Source organism: Chelon labrosus, assembly GCF_963514085.1.
Source record: "Chelon labrosus genome assembly, chromosome: 9".
Lineage (NCBI taxonomy): Eukaryota > Metazoa > Chordata > Actinopteri > Mugiliformes > Mugilidae > Chelon > Chelon labrosus.
Genome location: NC_140359.1, coordinates 20,845,724 through 20,865,041, shown reverse-complemented (window position 1 = coordinate 20,865,041; position 19,318 = coordinate 20,845,724). Strand labels below are relative to the sequence as shown.

Sequence of the window (19,318 nt, the reverse complement as noted above, 5' to 3'; positions counted from 1 at the left end):
GTTTTTTTTGGTAATAATTCAAACAACAAAACCAACTCTCCTTTGTGTATTAACAGTTATTAAGCCAGCTCAGAAGTTTTGAGTCTGTCTTTTCTCTTACTCATTCCTCTCTTCAGGTATTGCCTCGCTGGTTCGCCTGTTGAGCTCAGCGGGCGAGGAGAGCCAGCCGGGCTTAGCTGTGCTCCTCTGTGAGATCCTGACGGCTGTCTTCCTCAGTCTGTTTGTTCACGGCATGGCCACTCACTCCAGCAACGAGCTGTTTCGCATCGTGGCTCACCCACTCAACAGCAAGCTTTGGGTGACAGTGTTCGGAGGAGGCGCTCGCACCCCTGTCATTGAGAAACCCAGTAGCCCAACAAGAACACCCCCACCAGGTGATTGTTTAGGATTATCTAGCTTTCTTTCTGACAGTGGGGTTTTGTTTTGAAGGTTATCCAGTAGGTAAATCCAACCAGTCCCACTAAATTAATTGGCTTCTAGTCTGTACTGTAGGTTATTCCATCCAATTCCATCAACCTGGAAGTGTGCCTCACACTCTCAGGTTGGCAGAGAACGGTTTTAAAGCAACATTTTTTTTTCCCATTGCGGAGATGGTTCGCCGTATGTCTTCTATGATTTAAAAATGCACAAGAAGTTAAGATTGGGATGGCAGCCCAAAGTAATTTGGCACTATCTCTCAACACTCAACAGCCTCACCATGCGGCTCAGACAGGAAGTCCAGACGGTTCAGGCTTCTCTCGTCACGCAGCGGATCTAAGGATGAGTCTGGGATAGAGCGGGAGGGGCCGTCCAGCCCCAAGCACGTCCCTGTTGTGGAACAGGAAGCCGCCTCCATTTTTAAAGAACGATTTGTCCCTCCAGAGCTCAGCATTTGGGATTATTTTATCGCCAAGGTAAAGCAGAATATTTGGTTTGAGTAGATTGGCTTTTTGCTAGGATAATGTTGCCATAGTATGCAGGGTTCATTTATAATATGATAATCACCCAATTACATGCATCTGCTATCATTATCAATGTCTAATAAGAGTGACCTCTTCACTGTTATTTTGCCTTTTAGCCTTTCCTGCCACCATCAGAAAACAGAATTGAATATGACTCTGAGGAGAGCCAGGGCAGCCAGGATGAGGACGATGACGACAGTGAATATGAAGATGTGTTTGACCCCAACTCTCCGCAAAGGGAGCATTCGAACCACAATTCATACAGGTAATGAGTGGATATTCCTGGATGCAGTGACGCATCTTCAAGTCAAGCTGCCCAGATTCAATTTTTTTGTTGTGTCTTTTCATGAACTTGTGTTCAACCCTGTTGCCTTTAAATTCTGTCCGTCTGAACACCAGTTTCAAAGGCAGCATTTCGAAGTATTTGTGTTCAGAGCTGTAATCTGATTTGTAATAACCTCTTCTCTCCAAAGTTGGTGTTTGATGCGTCTGGCCATGGTTCAACTGGTGCTGACCAACCTGAAGTCCTTCTACCCGATGGCAGGTTACGATCTATTAGGTAAACACAAGAACAAACACCACAAACCCTCTGATGTCGTAAACATCCAGGATGTAGATAAGTGCTGCCCTATATTTTGCACTGCCTGTCTAAACTATTTGCGTCTCTGTTTGTGTTTCTGTTCTCTCTCTTCTTTTTTTTTTTTCAACCCAGATCTGCCTGTGGGCTCTCCTCTGTGTCACACTGTACTGAAGACGCTGCAGCGCTGGGAGCAGGTGCTGCAGAAAAGGCTGGAGATCTTCGGGGGCCCCCCTTCCAAGTACATCTCAACTCACCTCCACGATGACACGTCCACACCTGGCCCCGCACTGCTTAGACACAAGGCCTTGTTTGAAGCATCTAACACCCCATTCAGGTACGACCATTAAGTCACAGTCACACAAAGTAAATATGTTGATAAAATGCTCTTTTCCCAGTAAGATTTATTTTAAAATGTGTTAGCCTTGCTTTGTTCATCCAGAAAAGCCACAGTTTTATGCCGGTTGAGGACTGAACCCTATAGTATTCAACAAGGCCCATGCAGTAGGGACTTCAAGTTTCAAATCATAACTAATATGTTTAACATATTTCATTGTGAGCTAATGCAACTGATTTAATGAGCGTTACGTGTGTTAACGTGTCGGATGTTCTGTTGTTTTCAGGACTAGCCACCACTCGGCGCTGCCCGTGAAACGTCTGTGGCAGTTTTTGGTAAAGCAGGAAGAAGTGCAGGAGACTTTCATTAGAAACATCTTCACCAAGAAACCCGGCACAAACCAGGTACATCGCTACGCTAACACGCTGCATGAAGTACTTCCATATTGCATGGCTGGCACATAGTATTAATTGTCACCGAATTACACTTTAACTATTTTGTTATGATAAAATCACACATCTGTATTTACCCCCAGGCAAAACTTCACTATTATTGCTTTAACATCCCTCTTGATGCATTTTTTTTTTTATTTCTGCCTGCCAGGCTCATGTATTATTACTGCCTCCAGCTGCATGTTGATGTTTAATTTTCACTCAAATAATTACACCCTGTTTTATTAACAAATCAATAATTCATTCTCTGTGTGTGTTTGCATGGTTTACCACTGGTTGATGTTGTCGTGTGTGTGTGTGTTTTGTGTGGCCTTACCCTGTGCTGCCCCCCCCCCCCCCAAATCGTTAAAAGTCGGTTGAGGACCAGATGGATAATATGAAATGTTCAGGAATGGACGAGACAGGATACAATCAGGTACTGCTACTTCAGATGAATCATTGCTTATGGTATTAGAGTGGGACGGGATGGATATCGAACCTCAGCGTCTTGCTTTATACTTTCTGGATTGAAAACTGAAACAGAAAAAAAGAAATACTGAGACATGACCCAGATAATTAAATATCAGCCACGCAATTTGCTTATTATCATATTTCTTGTCACTTCAGTTACACCCAATACGTCCTCCTTGATCACACAGTTTACCATGAGTCTTTACAGTCTGTGATGGAGCGTCACTCGAAAGACTGTGTCACAATGACACCGATTACATCATGAAGTTAAAAGTTTCGCAGCCAGCTGTACACAATGTTTTATGTAGCTTGTCCATTAAAATGTGTGCGTGTGAAACAGCAGTGCTTTGATTTGACAAGCACAGTTAGTAAACAGCGTTGCACCAATGTGACACCTTACGAAACATTCTTCACATCCCCACACTAAAGTGTGCGTGATACAAACCGTACCATTGGTTGGATGCGGGAATATGCACATCAGTGAACGTGGCGTGACACATACAGTGTCAAATGTTAAAGCTGTGCTCTTCACAGAATTACAGTATATGTATTTATAGGGCTGTGACCTCTGAATGCTCCTGTCACAGTTTGATATCAATCTTACATTTTGCTGTCTAAATATTGACGTGAATGAATGTGAAACCATAAATCTTAAATTGCAGAGTGCTCTTAATGCATCATAGAGGTTTTCTAATCTTCTGGCTCCGACTGTGCACGCTGCCACGTTATAGCTACTCCATTTGGTCGCGTTAATTAACCCAGTCTCTGGGAGGACAGGCTATGAAGCTGAATAGCTTCTGATTAATGGGCCCAACACTGTCGCAGTGAATCTGCGTCCTGCAGGCATTATGTGCGCGACGAAAATGGCAAACCACCATATTTAGATTTCTGCAAGTCGAATTTTACTTTATTCCATCTGACAGAAAAAGACATGGTCTTTTCCTCTTGAATAAATTCTGTGAAGCTTTTAATTCAGCCTCATGCTTTAAGGATGCCTGTCTCAATTTGCGTAAACTTGGCATCAAAATGTAATATCTCTTTATAATATGCAGAGCTACACTATTGTCTGCTGCGCTGCATACATCCCACAGAACCTCTATGGGACAGTGTGTACTTGTGCTCGATGCTCAAGGGCTTTGGTGCTCCTCCTCCTATCTAATGGCAGTAACCCGGTTACGTTGGCTGCTGTGGTTTACTGTGTGGCTTGCTGCACCTTAAATGTCCTCTCCTAACCCCTAAAGGCAAGACAAACACATAAAAATAAAGTACACTACTTGTGTACTGAAGAAAACACTGAGTAGGCTCGTCTCCACTCCTGAATGTCTTCCACAGCAAAATAATTTGACACATAATTTATCAAATGGATCATGGATCTTCTAAGGTCCTGTAGCATGAAAGGAAATGCAGCTGAAGCTATGGCTCTTATTTGTCAGCAGAAAATGTATCTGCTAATGTTTTCTGTTGCAAATGACTGAAGCTGCATGATGGTGATTTGTGTGTTTGTGTGTGTTTCTCCCTGTCTTCAGACTGAGTCAGATCTGGGCAGCCCTGGAGGAAAAGCACGCATCATCCACAAGGAATCTGACATCATCACAGCCTTTGCCATCAACAAGGTAAAACCCTTTAACGCGGATGTCACTGAACAACACAAAACACTGAGAGAAAAGCGGAGAGTATTTCTGACTGGCCTGCGGCTTTTTATGTAAACCCTCGCCTTCAGTGTAATGAAGGTTTGTTTGGTAATGTTAGAATTAATCAGTATTACAGAAGCTAGTGAAGTAATATGCGTTGGTTCAGTTTGTTGGTTGCTAGTTTGTTACAGGAAAGAAATTCATACAGATATACATTTTCTCGGGGTGACAGTATTCAAATTATACCTGCATGTGTTGGAAAATTGCAAGTAAGAAAAGCGGAGCAGCTTAATTTAGTCAGATTTTTTATGTTTTATACAGCTTTTCATGGGAGTTTGCCCATTTACCATGAACCACACTATTAATCTCAAACTGAAATCAATATTTTTAAATTGGCAGTGGGTCAAATGTTGGTTATAGTGACCCACTGTATACCAGAGACACTGGTATTTCCTGCAGTGACTATAAAGAGATCAGCTAAAAAGAGAGTGGAACAAAGCGCTGGTCAAGGCATAAGATAAATGTTCGTGTTGCTCTTTGCCTGCTTGTTGGCATTTCAACTTCATAAGATGATAATATTAAATTTTATCTGCTCTAAAAAATTAAGCTAATGCCAAAAGTTGCTGTACCTTTAACAGGATGGCTCCCAAAAAATCCCATTAGACCTACTGTAATATATTAGCTTACTATAGATAATTTCTCCATTCTTGCCCACTTAACTTGTTTAATTTACAGTACATCAAGGCGTAAAGTTATGCATCAGTTTGGACGGGGCACCGGTGACCTCACAGGTTGACAGTTGTCTGGCTAGGTGTCCCGTCCCGGCCTCTGTTCCACCTCTTTTTCCGTTTTTGAATAAGCCAGGAGTTACGCAGTGGTCACATCCAGAGCCACCTACGTTGAGCTTCATAGCAGCTCTTCAAGAAACCTATGGGTGACGTCGCCATCTTTATATTCAATGTCAGTGTACATGCAATTTATACACCCAATGTTCGCATCAGTTAATGCATCTTTGGGTAGTTTTAACCCGTAACAGTAGTATAGGAAAACAGAAGCGCCTTAGACAAAACCAGTTTTTAGTTTTAAATCTTGATGGATCCCAGTTGAATTCGACAAAGAACTGTGCACCTTCAAATCCCAGATGTATATGAAACTCTTTTCTGGCCATTGGCACAACTTTAACACCATATCCTGGCTCTTTTGATCTTGATGAGCCTGCGTTTTCTTCGTTTGATAAAGGAAAAGGGTTCAGACACAGATTGGTTCAGTGTGGTTCTTTATCTGTGGCTGAGCAGTGATGCTGGCTTCTTCTCAACAATGATCAAAGGAAAGTGCTCCTCAGCGCTCAAGGTCCTCATTAACGGCAAAACCTTAGATGTTGTCTGATACAGGCTAAATAGAGATGTCTCACTCTTGTGGAGCTTCCTACCCTTCAGAACATACATGGAGACTCAGCCTATTTCCCTTACCTCTATACTCTCTGTCTCCCCCTCCTCCCTCTCCCTTTCCCCATCTTTGTCTCCCAGGCGAATCGTAATTGTTTAGTCATGGCCTCCACCCATGACATTCAGGAGCTGGATGTGTCATCCATCTTGGCCACACAGATCTTGACATGGATTGATGATGATGAGGCAGAAGGCAAAGGGTAAGAGAGCGATCTGTGTGTGTGTGTGTGTGTGTGTTTGCATATTTACACCTTACTTACTGGGACCAGCGGCTGTGAGTTCATCCCGAGTAACATCAATTCACCTTTCCACCCTCGTACCAGTAGAGCTAAATGGAGTGGACGTGGGACAACGTGATTGGTTTAGTAATGATTGTGTAGGTGGTGTACTTGCATCTGCGGTGCGCGCCTTTGTTCAGCACCGTGTCTGTACATGTTTATTTGTGTGTGGCAGCAGCAGCTCACTGAATTCACATGCTAAACATACAGTAGACGTGCAGCAGAATACATTTGTGGCCAGTAGAGACACCTCTAATGGATTTTCTGTCTGTAGCGTTGGCGGTGATGACTTCCTGGTGATCCATACACGCGATGATTTCGCTGCCCTCCACGGCACCACACCTTACACCCACAGTACCCCCGGCACGCCCATCAATGTGCCCTGGCTAGGAGGCCTGCAGACGGGCAGGGGTGCAGCTGTGGTAAGAAGCTACAAAACCTTTAATTATCAAGTCAGTTTTATTTATGCAGCACATTTAAAAACACGTGCTGTGTCTAATGTGTTGTTCAAGCAGCATTGCAAAAACCATAAAAACCACACACACCAGAGTTTGTATGGTTGTATGGTTTTGGCTGTAGCCATAGATTAGTCACTCCCTTAATGATTTGCAAACACTAAAATCTTAAAATCAGTCATGGAATGTACTGAGAGACAGTGATGAGACATGTATGGGGGGGAGAATGTGTTCTCGCTGGCCTGTTCCTGTTAAAAGACACATCGCAGCCATCGGCACCATCTGCAAGCGTGAGAGAGAGAGAGAGAGAGAGAGAGAGAGAGAGAGAGAGAGAGGCCTGGATAACACCAGCATACAAAGCATTACAGCAGTCAACACAACATGAACGATGAATGAATCTGTTCTAACTGTTCTTTCTAATTTAAAATCACTACTCACTATCACACCCAGATTATATCATGTTTGGATATGCATGTGAACAACAGAAGGAAGAGCTATTTGATGAATGCACGCCAAAGCTGGTTATTGCAATGCTGTAAACTTCATCTAGTATCATATATCATACTAGTTGAAATACATCTTTGCACCTGTGGAGCTGAAGTGCAGACAGCTGTTTTCCAGTATACTAATACAGTATGTAAAATACAGTATATTGTCACAGACCAGTAAGAAATTAAGGGGAATATATAAATATATTTTTAGATTACCTAATGAAAATTAGTAAGTCAAAGTATTTTCCAAATGTACCTTTCCCAGTTGTGAATACGTGCTTCTATAATTTCCTGTGTCGTATGTAATGATTCATACACTAATCCAAACATGTTAGCTGAATGTCTTTAGTGTTTTTTTACTGCTGGGCTAATGGAAAATAAGATTTTAATTCTGGTATTGCAATTACAGTGTTGTCAGATTGTTGAAGTAGGCTCGATATTGTCAACAAGACAGGATATTATCAGCATGGTCCTGTGCTCTCCACTGCTTCTCTGGAATTAATTCATGTTGTCTGTTTCTCTGGATCTGCCTCTCTTTGTACTCGAAGCAAAATCCTCAAAGCAGTTTAATGGACTTAAATTAATAATTCATCTTTGTCTGTGCCCAGTTTGCCCAGAGCGTGGTGGCTGCTGGCTTCGGCTTCACTCATTGAATCACAAAAGAGCTAGGACGGTGTGGACTGCTGCAGCTTGTGAGACGCAAGTCTCAGATTTCTGCAGTTTTTAGGGACAAAGTCTGTTAAAGTTGTCTCTTGCTGAGCAGAGGCACTTGGCGATGGTAGAAGGGTAGCGGTGTCTTTTGAATCGAGTAGATGTGAGTCATGTTTGCTTATATTAAGCGGGTCGCTGATTGCTCTTGATATGCGGATTGGACAGTAAGAGCCGCTCTGCATCGTAATTATTTTACCAGCCAGTTACCTCAAGGTAGCAGCATTTAGAAATAATAATTAATGAAATCTTTGGCAGACACTCTGGGTGACAGTCACAATACAGGACAGAAAAGACTAACTGTACCTTAGAGTATATAAGAATAAAACAACCATCTTTTGTTAAATTTTGTCTAGTGATACGTGCATCGCTCCCTCATTCATAAGAGACTGTAAATCCAGTTTAATAAACCAGCTTTCTACACCATGTCATGGCCTTTCTACAGTGCGTACTTGGTTTTCACAGATGGTTGAGCATTTGAGATTCTGTTCAAGGATGGGCTTTTTCAATTGATTTGAGTTGTGTCCTTGGACTTGAAATCTGCTAATCTCATTTGATGGCTCCTTGTCGAGGACTTTATCCCTCCCTTGTCTTTACTTTGTTTGGGTCTTATGTGCAAAAAACTCTTCATCTTGTCTGTTTATGTTCCTTGGCCAGGGTCACAAGTGCTGTTATTCACTACTTCAGCTTAAAGCTTTAAGCTCACACTGAAGTTTTTAATAAGATTACTGACATATTAAGTGTTTTTTCTTTAGTTATTCAGGACAAAATGCCAAAGTCTTTTAGCTAAGGCCACACCAGCTAGTCCATAGTTGTGTCAGTTTCCCCACTGACTATGTGCTCCCTTCATAATAAAAGTTGGCGCCCAACCCGACAAATGGCTGCGGGGTTCAAATAAGACGTAAGCGTGTTGAAATGAGCTCTCACGTCTTCTGTCATCTCCTGTAACCGCTTGTCCTGTGAGGGGTCGCGGGTGGGCTGGAGCCTATCCCAACTGGGGCGAGAGGCGGGGTACACTCTGGACAGGTCGCCAGTCTATCGAAGGGCTAACACAGAGAGACAGCAGAGACAGACAACTGTTCATAAGTGTGAATTACAAGACATAAAATGGGAACAACTGCATTTTAATAGTTGGGCTATTAAACAGGCAGAAGAATTGTCTAATAAACGAGAAAGTCTGTCAGTGGAGATGCATAAACGCATTCCTTGTGATGGCTTATCGCTTTAACAGAAAGTTAACCTTCAAAATGAATCTCTGCTAAACATTGTGAATCTTTTATGTCTGAATTCAGTGTGAGAGAAGAACAAATCTTTTGCTTTCACAGTTGAGCAGAGTTTATAACTCTGCGGGATTAGACGCCGTAACCTGCGAGCCATTTATACTTGTACCCAAACGCTAGTCAACGCTGTGTCTTCTTTGCCAGTCGGGTTCATTTTTGTTTCTTTTTCCTGCTTCACTTTCAACAAATGATGAAATTTCGCCGAAAACAAGTCGTATAAATGTTTGTATCTCCGAACCTCCTCAGTTAACCTTTCCTCGATGTGTTCCCTCTTTATTGATCCAAAACAATCAATTGCGGAGGTGGAGAAGCAGCCGGAAATACTAAAGCTGAAACGCACTACTACCAAGCGCACCAATCACAGCTCTTGCGGTCTGCGTCACCGCGATGCGTAGTTACATTTCCGAGGAGGTGCATCAGGCTAGGGCGTTAGGGTCTGCGAATGGTGTGGGCTGTCACTGTAGCTATGGTGTCAAATTGACACAGAAGCCTAAAACGCCTATTACAGCAATAACGGGCCATAAAAATGTTTTGCGTAAGTGTAATAATGTTGTTTCACTGTATACTGTTGTGTCTTTCCCTGTGTTAGAGAATTACTGTTCACCATAATGAAGTTTCTTCTTCTCCTCCTCCTCCTCACTTCTCTTCTCCCAGATGATCAAGAGAAATATCAATAATGTGAGAAGAATGACCTCCCATCCCACACTGCCATACTGTAAGTCCAACTGTGATGTCTTTTAGTAGATTGGAAGAGTATCCACCTCTTGAAAGAGCAAGCCAGACGTCACATTTCTCATGTTAAAAACAGCCTTCGGGGGATGATTACATCACCTACAAAGTTTCTCTCGTGTAGATCTTTAGCAAAGTTTTTTCTTTCTTAGTCCACAGTTCAGCTGTTGATTTAGAAAAAGCTGAATGAGCTCACTCGCTTGGAGCTTGTATTTCCCAGTCAAACTGCAGAGAAGGGATACAGTTGTGAGGTGTTTGGGTGGAATAATTCCCAGCGGGCGGTAAAAACGCCTGTTGAAGCGTGTTGAAACAAACCTCTGCCTTCATCTATTATTAAAAAGATGATTTGGGGGGAAAAAAAGAAATGCCAAATCTTCGTGTTGAGAGCAGAGCCCTCGCTGAGACACTGGAGAATGAGCTGAACTGTCGTCACATCCAATTTTTTTCCCTTCGTCAGACCTGACAGGAGCTCAGGACGGCAGCGTGCGTATGTTCGAGTGGGGTCACTCCCAGCAGATCATCTGCTTCAGAAGTCCGGGCAACTCCAGAGTCACCAGGATACGATTCAACCACCAAGGAAACAAGGTTACAAAAGTGACACATGCTCGCGCTGTTTGTGCTGGGAGAGCGAACATTTTGAACCGCCAACATACAGATGTCAGGCTATTCTTAGTTTTGCAACATGACTGCATAGTGATGTGAGCCTGTCGGATTCAGACACATATTCACACTTTGCCTCGCAACTTCGCCATTCAGGCACGAACCGCAGCGGGGAGTTTGGCTTCAGCACACATTGTTCTTCAGCTGAGTGATTCAAGCGCTCTGAACTCAGGCGCTCGCCTCAAGCTAATCATTTTCTCAGATGGTGCCTCTCCTGTGCCAGTGCTATCTTATGTGCTCGTTCTGGCCAAAAGAGTGAAATATGCTTTAGGAAAAAAAAAATAAAAGAAACTGAAAAAGAGAGGACACGCAGAGCACTTGATTTCAGTTATGTAAGCGGTGCTTGGACTCATGAGTCTTTGGATGTGTTTTGAAAGATAATTTAAGGACAATTTAAATCACCTGAAGGGAGAGATGGTTCCTCAGTGATCGTGCAAACCCGACAGTAGCACCCAGCAATGTGTTTTTTTTTTTTGCCTATTAGATGCAAAATAAAGCGTAATTCAAACTTAAGTCTGATATCTGAATGTTTTTTGTAGTTTGGTATTGTAGATGCTGATGGAGGTTTGAGTCTTTGGCAGACCAACACCAGTGGGAATACACCCAAGCCATACCTGGTAAGAACCTCCTGGGTGATTTAGTTGAATGTCTTTATAGCTTCTTATTTTCTTCTCGCTATAATCACTGACTGTGTTCTTGTGTTTTTTTGTGTGTGTGTGTGTGTGTGCCAGACTCTGCACTGCCACAACAAGACGGCTAACGACTTTGTCTTCGTGGGCTCTTCCTCCCTCATCGCCACGGCAGGTCTTTCAACAGACAACAGGTACGAGAGACTTGGAATGAGAATCTTGTCTCCAGCTGTTTTCAGAAATTAACGATGGACTCTACCGTGTTTTACGAGGACAATGACGAGTGGATGGAGAGTAACTTGGTCATTTTTGACTCCACAGGAACGTGTGTCTGTGGGACACGTTGGTGACTCCAGCTAATAGCCTTGTACACGGTAAGATGCGGCGCAATAAACGCTTTCTGTCTTTTCCATGATGAAGCATGTTGGCACAGTTTGGACCAGTCGATGACAATCGAGACACTTGCTGCTTCTATGTAGTATTCCACTAATAATCAGAATATTAGCCCAATTATAATAAATAGACCTTGTTTAACCACCTCAGTCACAACAGACTGACCTGATTTGACTGAATGAGTTTTCAATCAGATTGAGAGAGGTGATGTAAACCTTTGACAATCCATTCTGTAGGAAAATAACCATAAATAATCTAATAACAAAGTGAACGCTTGATGCAATCGTTTCTCTCTCTGGTTTAGTAAATACATTCTTTCTGCTCATGTTCAAATGAGTGTTTGGAGAGACGAACAAAGCCAGGCTTAATATGAAGAGCTACGCTGAAAACGTGGGTCCATATACACTGATCAGGCATAACATTATAACCACCTTCCTAATATTGTGTAGGTCTCCCTTGTGCATCCAAAACAGTTGTAACTCATCAGAGAATGGACATGGGCCTTCTGAGGATGTCCTGTGGTGTCCCATGGGTTGAGGGGAGGGGCCTCTGTGGATCATCCCACAGATACTTGATCAGTTTGGGATCTAGTGAACTATGAGGCCAGGTCAACACCTTGTGCTGTTCTTCATGTTTTTTTGAGTTGTTCCTAAAGCGTTTACGTGTGTGCGCCTGTGTCAGGCTGCATCCTGCTGGGGATGGCTGCTGCCATCAAGGAGTGTTGTTGCTATGGGGTGGGGGTGCCTGGTCTGGTCTAGGTGGGTGGTACATGTCTAAGTAACATCCACATGAATGCCAGGTCCAAAAGTTTCCCAGCAGACAATCAGTGGTCATAATGCTGTGGCTGATCGGTGTACATCATCTTCTTCTTTTTAGTGAATCCAGCATTGTCAAACTGCTTCCTTTGTTATATTCCTGGCAGATTCTCTGCTCCACAGTGAGCAGATCCACTTGGCACTCGTCAAAAAAAGTATTTCGGGACATGTAATCACATATCCTCATCATTCAGTCAGACTGAAGAATGTCCATGTGAACGTAGTTGACAATGACATTTATCTTCTGCTTTTTTTTTTTCCTTCACGCACCTCTCTCTGCTATCTTCTCCCCTCTCATCTATCCCTCTCATCCTCCTCAAACCGTCACTCCGTCTCCTCAGCTTTCTGCTGCCATGAGTCTGGTGCTACTGTGCTCTCAGTGGCCCCCAGGCAGCAGCTGCTTATCACGGGTGGGAGGAAGGGCTGGATCAGCGTCTTGGAGCTACCCCACAGGCAGCAGCGACAGAGTTTCCAAGCCCATGACTCACCAGTCAAAGCGCTGGCTGTCGATCCAACCGAGGACTGCTTTATCAGTGGATCGGCTGAGGGCAACATTAAGGTATTTTCGACTGGCTCCACTTTCATCAGTCTGATATTTAATCTGTTAAATAAATACCACATTTTGAGAGGCCTCTCTCAAGGACTGCGGGAGATAAGTTTCTGAATGTATGAATATGTTGTTGACTGCTTTCAAAGTCGAATGCAAGCAGTGTTAGACAATCTCCCAGGAAGGATGAGAATTTTAGCTTGAAGAATCTCTTCAAGGTTTTTTTTTTTTGTTTTTTTTAGTAAATCATTAATTTTGTATGAACGCTTCAGTGGAAACCGTGATTCTAAAACTTATTAGGAAAACAATTTTAGATCATTTCCTCTGAACAAACTCAGACAGAACAGTTCTGCAAGGGCGTCTGGCACCCAGGTGTGAATGTCTCCCCTCCACATCAACCACCACATGACTTATCCACGGAGACAGTGAGCCCCATCAAAGTCAGCCGAAGCCAGTGTCACTTATGATTAACCACCTGCTCAAGACAACGGCGTGTCGCGTAAGGTGAAAGTGGGTTTTTGACGCTGGAAAAGGCAGAGGGAGGTGTTTGGAATGAAAAGGAGGGGAGATGCGGTTATCTTCAGCTAATATATATATATATATATATATATATATATATTTCCAGAGACAGCGGGTCTCTTATCTTTTTCAACTCGAATACGTTGGTGCAGATCACACAGCTGTCACTCCAAGGATGTAGAGGGAATGCCGCAGTGCACATCTGCTTGAAATTCAAATGACTTTCATTCGGGATGATTGCTCGCTAAAGTCTCCGAAGCTGTGTGTGACGTTACTCATCTGAAGTCATTAATTGTATATGAGCTGTTTGAAAGCTTAACATGATGATTGTGCTGCACATTTAGAAGTGTTTGATGAGAGTCGGTGGAACTGGAAGATTAACTAATATATGCTGTATGGACTCTTCAGTCTGTGAAATACCTTATCAAATAATAAAGCTCCTCAGACTTGGGAATACAAACGAAACAGGGAAAGTTGCTCAGAGCTAATTATGGTCTTCAGTGAGAGCTCATCTCTTTTTAACAATTTCCTGTCTTGCCAACGTAAAGGATCCTCGTATTCTGTATTTCTCTTACTGTCAACAAATCATGTGATGAGACCAAAAGCCAGGAATGTGATAGTCTGTGTTATAAATTTGTTTTACCTGGGGAGGTCATGTGATTCAGAAATTGTTTAGTTCAATTCAAAATTCTGATAATAATAAAAAAAAAATGATATTTTTTAAAATAAAACATGATGATACTATTGATCCTAGCAGTATTTAAGGCAGCCCCACTGCGTCGTCTCGACTTCGCACCCTAACATCTGTCCAAGCTTTGATTTCCGGCACATCCTTCGTAATTCTTAAGAGATAAGAGGCAGGAAAAAAAGTCAAATCAAACAAAAGTCTTGGGAAAAAGTAAAAACACACCCCCAGATCACAGAGATGCTGATTTGCACTGGATTAGTTTTATCTCAGGACCTCTGTGTCACGAGGTAGGGTTTTTACTTTACAAATTACAGACATGGCTGATTGGAACGGGATTAAGATCACAGATGACCATCGCAATTATTACAAATAACTAGAGGTCTCCAGGTCAAACTAGCCCTAACTGGTCCTGTGAGCCCAACTGTTTCAAATGAAGATGTCCCAGCCTATCCCAGCTGCCATCGGGCGAGAGGCGGGGTACACCCTGGACACGTCGCCAGAGACAGACAACCATTCACACTCACACCTTATTTTTACATAGCTTCACATGCTATATGAGTTGACCGTGTCGTTTTCTCCGTCAGGTTAAATTGAGTACAGAGCAGGTGAACGACCGGTGTGTGTGGAGACTCTGGAGGGAGGTGCCTTTAGGGAGGGGAGGGAGGGAGAGATGCTATCAAGAGCAGTTCAAGCTAAATGCTAGCTAGCATTGCCAACAGTGGTAGGTTTAGTATAATGTTAAGCATTTACGCTTATATTTGATTTGATTTTGTCCTCCTATCCATTCTGGACATTTCCATTAAAGATTTCTCGCTCGTTAAAGAGTTTGTCCTCATCTGAATCCAGGTTGTTTCATAATGTACAAACTGTGAAGCCCCTTGAGTCTGGTTTGCTGTTGCCCCACTGTCTGCAAATTTACCCCACCGTTGGATAAATGAAAAGGATTATCTTATCTTATAAATCAAACTGACGTGACCTTTGTTTAACACATTAGCTTGCTAAGATTAGTACAAGAGGCAACGTGCGGCTGAGACCGGTGGAAATCTGGTTTTACAGGCAGTTGGTCGTAAAAACGTTGGGACGATGTGGAATCCTGAAGTGACGGAGGTGCTTGAGGAAAAGTCAATGGATGGAGTCAGTTATTACAGCTCCTCCCGAGGGAGGCATGAACGTATGCAGCAAATGTCACGGCATTCCGGCCAGTAATTGTGGAGACGTTTTCCTCAAAACCTCAAAGGTTTCAGATGTTGTTTCAGCTAAACGTCTTTACAGGATTCCACGGACATCCATTTGGTAATTGTAGAAGTATTTTAGTGTGCACAAAAGCGGTGGAGCAGCCAGCCAAGCCAACGACAACGCGGCTAGCGTGGCTGAAAATAGCAGAGCGTTGTGACATTTAGCAAAGGTCAGACAGGAGTAATGACAATTTTCACCGTAGATCCAGGGCACATGGGTGGATCCAGTATGTCTGTGTAATAAATCTCAGAGGAATCAGCTGTATCAGGCTGATGATCGTGCCGGTGTTGATCTTTTTATGGTCCCTGTTAAAGTGAATTTATTCATGTTCCTGGACTCCACAGATCTGGAGCTTGGCCACGCAGTGCGTCCTCCACACCTTCCCGAACGAGCACGCGCGCCAGTCGCTCTTCAGGAACCTCGGCACGGGCGTCATGCAGATCGAGGTGGGACCGGCCAATCACATCTTCTCCTGCGGCGCAGACGGGACCATGAAGATGAGGATCCTCCCCAACCGCTTCAGCGTTGCGAACAACAACCACGGCAACCTCAAGAACGACGTCAAGTTCATCATATAGACGGAAAAAAATGGGACGTTGAATCGAAAAATGTGAATTATTTTTTTGTTTTTGAATTTTTGATTGAGCAAGCAAGCTCCTGGCACTGTCGCAGGAAAATAAGGTCATAGACCGTACAGTAAAATGATCTCATCTGCTGTGATTCGTGTGAAACATGAACCCTAAATTTGGCTTTAAAGCCGATCACACATATGAGCTTTTACAAGTGTTTTAAACTGTAGAAGAAGTGAGCACAGGGTAACGACTGAGAGCACGTTCAATCTGAACAAACTAAAAGAGAAAAAAAAAAAAACAGCTGAAGATTCTTCACTACGATCAGCCGTCTCAGTGTCCTCTGAGCAGCACACAGAGAGCTCTTCTTTGTCTTTTTTTTCTATTATTTTTTTTTGCACAGAGAGTGAAGCTAAAGCTGCAGCATTGTTCCTCTTCTACAGTATCACCTTCTCTTTAGTTCAAATGTGTAAATCAGGCGTGATAGTGGGAGCTCTCCTGGAATCACTGCCGCTGTGTGTGTGTGTGCGCAGTGGGTCGTGGCAGGGATCCCTTCAGGTGTCTGAAAGTCACCACACGGCTGAACCCGCTCCGACGCCACGCGGCACGGCCAGTGGTCATCGTACAAAGCACATTACATCCGGTCGCAGGGTTTCACTCTTGGGAATAAACGGACACAGATGCCACCAGCGCGGACGGAGAAGCAGAGGACCATGTGTTTCGCCGGAAGTCAGCTACAAGTGTTATCGGGTCACACATTGCAGCACAGGAAGATGATTTTTTTATAAATGTGGAAATAATAAACGCATATCTCTTATATTTAAAGCAGCAGTTTGACATTTCAGGGAATGTGCTCTTTTGCTTTCTGACGCACCAGATGGAAAACTAACACCTCTCTTCATGTTGGACTTTTAGAATATAAGGCTACTGCTAGCAGCTGGCTAACTTAGACATGAAACTGCCCCCCTGGCAGCGTCCAGTGGTGACAAAAGGAGACTCTGAAGTTAACATCTAATTTACTAAATCAACATTTTAGGCTTGCCAGGGTTCAGCCATGAGTAGTCTTGTGTCTTTTGGATTTTTACACAAACAAAAGCAAACTTAATAATTAGCTAGAAGTGTTCGAGGTATCGGTAGCAGACTGGGCCAGGCCTGGTTGTTTTAGCTAAGCTAACAGGCCGCCGGCTCATCTAAACTCTCCATCAGAAGGCGAACGTGTCCCCAAACTATTCATGAAACGTAGGTAGAAATGTGTGACTTGAGTTTCTATGTGTGCCGCCACTCATACCGTGAATGCACCAAGTCGTTCTGTATTTGCACATGAAGATTAAGCTAAATTATATGTAGTGTCATGCATATGAGCAGGCGGGATGACAATAAAGCAGTCCCAGTCATTGGTAAGATAATAATAATAATAATATATAGTGCGATTAGTTTATCTTGGCCTAGATTTAACCAGTGGTGTTATTATCATCATCATCATTATTAAGTGTCCTTACTTCTGCCAAGCCGGCGCAGTACTAGTACTGTTGGTCCTGCAAGTGTTGATTATTATTGATAGTTGCACAAAGTAGCTTTAATTATTTCTAAAGGCCCTCGTTGCTACGGGACACCACAAGTAATACCTTTTAGTTTTTTGAAGTATGAAGCGTATGAACATGTAGCAGGAAGCTTTGCTGTCGACAATGGAAAAGGGTTTTGGGTGGGGAGTGAGTCTTGATGGAAATTCTGTTGTGGATATGTTTTGCTGCAGAAACATCGACTTCATTTTGTTTTGTTGTTTTTTTTTGTTTTTTTCCCCCGATGATTGACAACTGCCTTGGAAACGATATTGTTTGCCTTGTAGTTTTGTTAATTTTATTAGCAGACTTGCTTCATCTGGTTTGCTTCCAGTTCCTTTGTCATATAGATTATAGTAATTACCTTAACCTATTTTTCTTCCCATTCAGATTTTTTTTTTTATATATATATATATCATCCAAATGCAACATAATGCCTTCATGCTTGGTTAATGTAATTTCGATTGGTGTATAATATGATGCGTCTTCCACTTGAATAAGGAAGGGGTTTGTGCAAACTGTCCCATAGCGAGTAGAATCCATTAAGGTAACGACTTATTGAACCTTTCTGAGCTGCTGTAGAGGAACAGATGTGCATTAGCTTTGGTTTCAGGACGATTGAACTGAAGAAAAGTGTTTAGATGAAACAAGTTTAATGCAGTAATGTATATACATAGGATCCATAAACTAAGCTTCTCATCGTACCTGCGTCACAGAGACCTGGCTGTAGATAAACAGCGGGTAACGACAAAAGCCACTTTATGAAGAATTATCTTTCTTGTACAAACACATATATTTATGGAATCTGTTCATATTTATGAATATAGACCGACTGATCAAATGGCAGACGTAATCTTAATTTCTCTCTCCTTTCGAGTTGTTCTTTCTTCTTTATATTTTTCCCGGTGTGAGCTTGAAAAATTCGCATTTATTTTTTTGGTTTTCCTCCACGAATCAAAGTGGTCAGGAAAATCTGTGCAGCAACTTGAGAATAAAAATCCGTTTTATCAAAAGCCAGACGATGTGTATTCCCCCACACACTGGAGAATAAAGTCTTTTTTTTTTTTTTTTTTAACCATGTTCTGCTTGTTTTCCTTTAACGGCTCACATCCTAAACAGATCAGTTTAAGGGCGTAGGTGTAGCTGTTGTTGGAGAAGATGAAACAGCTCGGCTTAATCTTTAAGAACCAAATTATTACGTTCAACTGCTTTATTATTTTTTTCCTCCCCTTCTTTAATCTTGCAAATGTGAATCTGATCAGATAATTCTAATTTTATAATGAAGATATTGTGTAAATCGTTGTATTATATACAGAAAATGTACTGATGGAATAAAAGAGTTATGTAACATGAGAAGATGTTTGGTTTTTCTGTCATTTTGACAACGGGTGATGACGCTAGTGTTCTTCTAATAATCTGAACAAACTGGTCCCATTGGAAGGACTGAGGGCAACTTGAGAGTTATGGTGTAAACCTTGTGATGTAAAATCTGCTAAATAAGGAAATACAGGCATAACATTATGACCACCTTCCCAATATTGTGTAGGTCTCCTTTGTGCCTCCAAAACAGTTGTGACTCATCAGAGAATAAACATGGGTCTTCTAAGGGTGTCCTGTGGTGTCTCGCAACAGAATATTGTTAGTGGGGGCCTTTGAGGGGAGGGGCCTCTGTGGATCATCCCACAGATACTTGATCAGTTTGGGATCTAGTGAATTGGGAGGCCAGGTCAACACCTTGCGCTGTTCGTGTTTTGTTTTGTTTTTTAGTTGTTCCTTAATCGTTTTTGTGTGTTTGTGCCTGTGTCAGGCTTCATCCTGCTGGGGATGGCTGCTGCCATCAAGGAGTGTCATTGCTATGGGGTGGGGGTGCCTGGTCAGGTCTAGGTGGGTGGTACATAACATCCACATGAATGAATGCCAGGTCCAAAG

General features: G+C 42.7%; 1 protein-coding gene across 4 annotated transcripts in view; it reads left to right on the top strand.

The window, feature by feature from the left end:
* Positions 1-18,494, top strand: part of dmxl1 (Dmx like 1) — a 48,130-nt gene extending 29,636 nt beyond the window's left edge. For 3 of the 4 annotated variants that reach the window (XM_084551523.1, XM_084551521.1, XM_084551522.1), the window contains 17 exons: positions 117-374; positions 691-893; positions 1,058-1,206; positions 1,415-1,500; positions 1,654-1,855; positions 2,142-2,259; positions 2,660-2,722; positions 4,284-4,370; positions 5,915-6,033; positions 6,386-6,533; positions 9,700-9,760; positions 10,232-10,359; positions 10,974-11,051; positions 11,166-11,257; positions 11,385-11,437; positions 12,613-12,830; positions 15,606-18,494. In XM_084551523.1, coding sequence (XP_084407649.1) covers positions 117-374; positions 691-893; positions 1,058-1,206; positions 1,415-1,500; positions 1,654-1,855; positions 2,142-2,259; positions 2,660-2,722; positions 4,284-4,370; positions 5,915-6,033; positions 6,386-6,533; positions 9,700-9,760; positions 10,232-10,359; positions 10,974-11,051; positions 11,166-11,257; positions 11,385-11,437; positions 12,613-12,830; positions 15,606-15,839 — 2,297 coding nt within the window. In that variant the 3' untranslated portion in view covers positions 15,840-18,494. The remainder of the gene's footprint in view (positions 1-116; positions 375-690; positions 894-1,057; positions 1,207-1,414; positions 1,501-1,653; positions 1,856-2,141; positions 2,260-2,659; positions 2,723-4,283; positions 4,371-5,914; positions 6,034-6,385; positions 6,534-9,699; positions 9,761-10,231; positions 10,360-10,973; positions 11,052-11,165; positions 11,258-11,384; positions 11,438-12,612; positions 12,831-15,605) is intronic. The other variant, XM_084551524.1, reaches the window with a different exon arrangement.
* Positions 18,495-19,318: the final 824 nt, after the last annotated feature.